Source organism: Dendropsophus ebraccatus, chromosome 4 (genome assembly GCF_027789765.1).
Source record: "Dendropsophus ebraccatus isolate aDenEbr1 chromosome 4, aDenEbr1.pat, whole genome shotgun sequence".
Classification (NCBI taxonomy): Eukaryota; Metazoa; Chordata; class Amphibia; order Anura; family Hylidae; genus Dendropsophus; species Dendropsophus ebraccatus.
Window position 1 is genome coordinate 94,954,442 of NC_091457.1, and position 7,119 is coordinate 94,961,560.

Below are 7,119 nucleotides of genomic sequence, written 5' to 3' on the forward strand. Positions count from 1 at the left end.
TTCATGTTGTAATATTCTTGATCTCTGCCTACTGTGAGTGTATAGGGACATTCTTGCTATATGTAGAAAATGACTGTCCAGATAATACCTGACCTGTTACAATGTCTATAAAGGCTACGGCTACACAAGCGACTCATCCAGAATTCATCCTAGATTATGACGACTGCCAGGTTACAATGCAACTTTATTCACTTACATGAGTTGAGATGCCGCGTGATCACAACTCTAAGGGCCAGTTCACACGGAGTAAAACTGGCGGAATTCCACTGCGAACAATCCCGCCAGCCTCCATGTATGCTGGCAGTCTATGGGAGGGCTTGTGAGAGTTCTCTCTCCGCGCCTCTCTGCTCGGAAGAATTAATATGTTAACATGCCAGTATACGCGAAGGCTGGCGGGATTCTGCGGCTGAGGGTTCTGCCGCAGAATTCTGCTAGTTTTACTCCGTGCCGACTGGCACTAAGTTGCCTACAAGTTATTAAGGCTGCGTTCCTAAATGTGGAGATTGCATGCGACTGAAACCACGCCCCAATTGTTCACCAATAGCCCCCCCCCCCCCGATGCTGCCCACAATCCTGGCAACATCACACGACTATTTGAAAACACATGGGGGTGAGAATGAGGTCTTAAGCCCCTTTCACGCGTCCATGTGCAGCCTGGTGATATACGACCTGTGTGCTGGCTGCATATCACAGACTAAACATTTATCTGTAACAGGACTCTCATAATTCATTATGATGCAGTGAGCTTCCATTTACACAGAAAGATTATCTGACAGATTATCTGCCTAAGATTTGAAGCCAAAGCCAGTAACGGACTATAAACAGAGATCAGGTCATAAAGGAAAGCCTGAGATTTTCTTCTCTTTTCAAATCCATTCCTGGCTTTGGCTTCAAATCTTTGGCAGATAATCTGTCAGATAATCTTTCTGTGTAAATGGACCTTTAGGATCCTTTTACACACACAGATATCTGACAGATTTTTGAAGCCAAAGCCATGAATGGATTTGAGAAAATCTCAGTCTTTCCTTTATGACCTGTTTATAGTCTGTTCCTGGCTTTGGCTTCACAAATCCATCACATATCTTTGAGTGTAAAAGGACCCTAAGGCTTTGGCAACAAGGGGGTGCGGCTTTTGTGGGTGCTTTTTCAGCGGTGTGGCCTGTCATTAGTGTTGATTTTTTTAATGAAGTTTTCCTTTATTGCTTTCATTGTATTAAATTTAGAGTTGGGACCATACACATGAGTACAACATACTGGGAAAGCTGGGTGACCTCCATCATACTAAGTACAGATGCTGGGAGAGCGGGTGACCTTCATCATACTGACTACAGATCCTGGGAGAGCGGGTGACCTCCATCATACTGAGTACAGATGCTGGGAGAGCTGGGTGACCTCCATCATACTGAGTACAGATGCTGGGTGACCTCTATCTGTTTCCAATTGTTTTACATTTAAAAAAAAATGAAATGGTTCTGATTTAAATGGATCTGTGTACACAGAAATGTAGTTGATCCCATTTTTCTGTATGTTAAAATTAAACATACTGAAAGAGAAACAGTAAAAAAAAAAAAAACACACAGTGCAAATCCAGCATTACCAAGCTATCATTCTTTTGCGTCTGGGGGTGCCTTTACACAGAGAGGTTTATCTGACAGATTTTTTAAGCCAAAGCCAGAAACAGACTTTAAACAGAGATCAGGTCATAAAGGAAAGACTGAGATTTCTCCTCTTTTCAAATACATTCCTGGCTTTGGCTTCAAAAATCGGTCAGATAAATCTCTCTGGGTAAAGGCATCCTTAAACATAGCGATATTGTGATTTTTCAACCTGTTGAAAGACCACGTTCAGCAGACATTGTGCATATAGGATGATCATGTAATAGAGCCTTAACTGGCTGTTTGAAACCAAATGTTGTGTTTAGAAAACTCACAGAGCATGCACATATGGTGACACTAAGAGGCCGATTATAAACTCACCTATAACAAGGCAAAACCAGAACATGTCTGGTCTCTGCCCTAATGAGCAGCAAGGAGGCAGGGCTGACCTTTGGGGTCACACAGCGCACGTCATCTTTTACTAATGAAGGGGACAACAATAGCATGGGCACATGAAGAGTGCACCACCAATCCCTCTGGATGCACAGACCTATTGAAGGCAGCTGCACAGCCCATTGATTGCATTGACTGGTCTGTGGTATTTAGCAATCTACTGATGATATGGTTATTTCTATGCTGTATGACTGTAGGTCCTATATGATCCATGATAAACAAGGTACTACATACAGCACCATCCAAACTAAGGCCCATGATGTTTGGCTATATGGGAGAAACAGGTTAAGCAGACTATCTATAAGACTATTACACTATTCTCCAAGCGATGGCAAAGGGGAAAAGCTCTGAACGCAATATGGATGTATACACAATAAACTGGACTGAACTTCGTTTCATAGTTTAAGGAGGCCATAACGTTATTTTTATGAGGATACAGCAGGTAATGACCCGTAGGACAGAGCAGAGATCATTCCACATCTGTTACTGGTTCAATAAAATTTACGTATGATTTTATGGGTCCACTGTGACCTCCGCTCCTGTAACCTAACCTCTAAAGTTTGTGTAGCAGAAAATAGCATGACCAGTGAAATCTGTGCACTGGAGAATGGCCGCCCTAATATATCAGGCTTTCTGCATCCATCAACACTGCATATACCTACCCCATACCCTAAAATTCTCAATTATCTATGTCAGCATATGCATTCCCAGTGATGTCACTGCTCTTGAGTGAATGGATAGGCTGCATTCTCAGTGATGTCACTACTGTTCTCTAGTGAATGGATAGGCTGTATTCTCAGTGATGTCACTACTGCTCTCTAGTGAATGAATAGGCAGCATTCTCAGTGATGTCACAGCTACTCTCTAGTGAATGGATAGGCTGCATTCTCAGTTATGACACTGCTGCTCTCTAGTGAATGGATAGGCTGCATTCTCAGTGATGTCACAGCTGCTCTCTAGTGAATGAATAGGCTGTATTCTCAGTGATGTCACTACTGCTCTAGTGAATGGATAGGCTGCATTCTCAGTTATGACACTGCTGCTCTCTAGTGAATAGATAGGTTGCATTCTCAGTGATGTCACTGCTGCTCTCTAGTGAATGGATAGGCTGCATTCTCAGTGATGTCACAGCTGCTCTCTAGTGAATGGATAGGCTACATTCTCAGTCATATCACTTCTGCTCTCTATTGAATGGATAGGTTGTAGTCTCTGTAATATCCTCACTGCTCTCTAATGAATGGATAGGCTGCATTCTCAGCGAGTGATTTTTAGATAGCAAATATTGCTGTTCCAAGCGTCCCGCTAATTATATTCTTTACTATTACAATGACTGATCACTGAAAATCTGCAGTCAAGAATTTTTTTTTTTTTTAAAAGGTACATGCTCCAATGCTCTATTAAACATTGGTTTGGTTCTATTTTTTACTTACAAATAGCTGATTCTGTTTGACTTGCTATTGCCCAGCTAGGTTTCCAACAGTTGCACTGTACACACCAGCTAGACAAAGATCTCCAGCACTGAAGGAACATACAGGTATGATAAAGTATTTACACAGACCTCTGGATTCTGCACTGCGCTGTAGGCCCCACCGGCTGCTGACTGTATAGTGGGATAGTGTGATCATATTAATGTGTTCTACACGGTAGGCGCCCCCCCCCCCCCCTTCTTTATCCAGCCCAGGAATGGCCAACAACATGACGGCAGATCTCGGCCTCACTAATGATTTTGTCTCTGCAGAATGCTGCTGCTGCATATGTATTGGTCTCTCAGGGAAATCGAGTAACAAATAAGACCTGCTGTTTATTATGCTGACAATTCCCCAGCAGGGAGGGAGCAGAGAAGGCACTAGCAATACTACAGCAATGGGGGACTCATATTCAGCATTTTATAATGGCATAAACAAGCCCTGGTCCTATCACAGCAGCTGCATCCGACTGCTCCAATGTGTTGTATGTGTGTGCGCTCCCTCCTCCCCATACATGATATGTTGCTACAGATGGAGCAAGGTCTGATGCCCTGGTACCGGCTATGAGACTGCACTGCAATGTGGATCTGATGCTCTGCACATGCTCTATACAGAAACCTAGACCTCACATCCAATATTGATCAAGACTCCAACCTTTGCACACCTCCCCCCCTCCTCCATAAATTAATGGGCACACCAATCAATCACATGATCAGGGATGTAGGCTGGGGGCCGGCAGTGACACACTGAGCCTGCTTCTCCCCAGATACCAATATATTTCCAGCTGGGGACCCAGAGGCAAATCTCATTATAGGGACACATTGCAAAATAATACACTGTCAGTGGTACACAGGAAATGATCAGAGCTGTGCTGCCTCAATTATCCAGGTATTCACAGAAAATCTATATTAATAAGAATATTCTGCTGCTGCTGACGGCAGAAGAAAGGGGTTACAGCTGTACTCTATCTACATCTATGGTGATGGGTAGCTCTGCAGGTTTAATCAGACCTGGGGCAGGACGGGGATGAGGCAACATCCTGGGGTTTCTGTATAGGACTTTATAAAGAAATTTACACTGATATATGAGGTGTAATGGGCAATCTAGTGTAACAGGCAACAAAGAGAGTCAATTATACAGCATGGTATACTTTAAAGATACCTTCAAGATGTAACAGGTACAGCCAGCGATCAGTACACTGAAATCATCCTGAAAGAGATGTGTGTGTGTGTGTGTGTCAGTTATCACTATAGCAGGCCACATGGGACCAGTATATAGCACATGTGCTGCATAATACAGGTAGTATATGATCTGCCATTGTATCACCTGATAATGGTCATTGGCCACGGCATACGGATACACCTACATCATATAGTGGACACATCAGACATGGACTGATGGAGTTCCCTTACATGTACAAACTCACCAAAATTAAATAAGTATAAAAGGTGGAAAAATAATTGAATATTATGAGAGAAGAGGCTGCTGACAGTGAGGGCGGTGATGGCAGCGCTGGTGCATTATCTCTGGATCAGCTTACTAGAGTATTACTGGTGAGGCCTGCACACATTCTCTATATACTGCTATCACCCTGTAAAGTGGATTATAGCAGACACCCATTGTCACTGCGACCAGAGGAGGGAGGGGGAGTAGTGACTTCTCAGTAATTAAACTTATTTTAACTCCATGAGAGAACTGTCATATCTGTGATAAGATCCAGTAGATGAGCCGGGGATGAGGGCAGCTCACAATCCACAGAACATCATCACTGACTACATTTCCTGTGAATGTGGAATAATTCTTATCAGTGTTATACCATTAACCTTAGGAACTCTTATCACCCCCCCACACACACACACACACACACACACACACACACCCCAAAGCAGAACACCAGATCCCCCTACTATACTGCACATCAGGCCTGAATCTGAATCTTGTCAAATTCTTTATCTCTCACTCATTTTTGCCTATTGTACACATTATCTGTGTTATAAGTCCTGGAAGCGGTCCCACAGTTCTGGCTCTGGGAGGAGTGTTGTGTACAGTGAATGGGTTGTAGGACAGGAGGCCCCATCCTCTAATGCAGCTGCTCCATATAGAAAGATAAGAATACACAGGCACTTACAGGGTAATGCCCACATGACAGGCATTGGCACCCTGCAGGTAACATGTAACAGTGAAACTAAGGGGATGGACAGATTTGCAGAGAGGATTTGGGATACAGAGCTGTTATTGACTCCAGGCTCCATGGGGTGACTGACAGCTTTGCTTAACATCAGGATCTCCATGGGCCTCCACCCAGTGACCCTTAGGGTACAAACCCACACACCGTATACGCAGCAGATACACAACAAATACGCTGCAGATTTGATGGTGCAGATTTGATGCTGTGTTCAGTTATTTAGATCTAATCTGCTGTGTATTTGCTGCGTATTTGCTGCGTATCGCAGCAGTAAATACGCTGTGTATACGGTGTGTGTGTTTATACCCTAAGTAAATAACATAGAACTGTCCAGGGGCCCTCTGCAGCTATAGATGACATGGAGCTGTCTAGAGGCCCCCAGGAGCTATACATGGCATGAGGCTGCCCTCGCTATACATGGCATGGAACTATCCAGGGGGTCTCCCTATAGATGGCATGGAACTATCCACCGGGCCTCCCTATACATGACAGGAATTGTACAGGGACCCTTCCTAATTCTTTACATGATAAAGAGATGTCAATTGGCCCTTACTAAACAGGACATGGAGATGTCAATAAGGCCTCAGTTTTTTCAAGGCATGGAGCTTTGACCAGGACCCTCAGCCTTTACCTGACTGCTGCTTTACCTGAAGCTGTTAGGAGCCTGTTAGGAGCCCTCTGTCCGTACAGGACATGGAGCTGTCATGGAGCCCTCTGTCCTTACAGGACATGGAGATGTCATGGAGCCCTCTGTCCTTACAGGACATGGAGATGTCATGGAGCCCTCTGTCTTTACTGTTTTTGAGCTGGTAGGACCCTGACTCTATGTATGTCATGGAGCCCTCAGTGCACAGGACATGGAGCTGACCAGGAACCCTGACTATGTATGACATGGAGCTGTCCAGGGACCCTGACTCTTTACATGCTGGAGCTGTCACAGGAGCCCTCAGCACCTATACAGGACATGGAGCTGTCCAGGAACCCTGACTCTATGTGTGACATGAAGTTGCAATGGAGCTGTCCAGAGACCCTGACTATGTATGACATGGAGCTGTCCAGGGACCCTGACTCTTTACATGCTGGAGCTGTCACAGGAGCCCTCAGCACCTATACAGGACATGGAGCTGTCCAGGGTCCCTCATTCTATACTTGGACTAAACCAGGAGCCCCGTCTATGTAGACATGCTATGTGGCTGTGCAGGGGCCCTCACTTTACAACCGCCATGGAGCCATCCAGGTTCCCTCACTGTGTATCCGCTATGCCCAGTGCAGGGGCCCTCACCGTGTGTCCGCTGTGCCCAGTGCAGGGGCCCTCACTGTGTATCTGCTGTGCCCAGTGCAGGGGCCCTCACTGTGTATCCTCTGTGTCCAGTGCAGGGGCCCTCACTGTGTATCCACTATGCCCAGTGTAGGGGCCCTC

The 7,119-nt window shown here is 45.1% G+C and overlaps 1 protein-coding gene across 1 annotated transcript in view; it reads right to left on the reverse strand.

Moving 5' to 3' along the window:
* Positions 1 to 237: 237 nt before the first annotated feature.
* LOC138789303 (junctophilin-3-like) overlaps positions 238 to 7,119 on the reverse strand; it is an 8,122-nt gene continuing 1,240 nt past the window's right edge. Inside the window, exon 2 of the mRNA XM_069967909.1 lies at positions 238 to 344. Within this exon, the coding sequence (XP_069824010.1) occupies positions 238 to 344 (107 nt within the window). The remainder of the gene's footprint in view (positions 345 to 7,119) is intronic.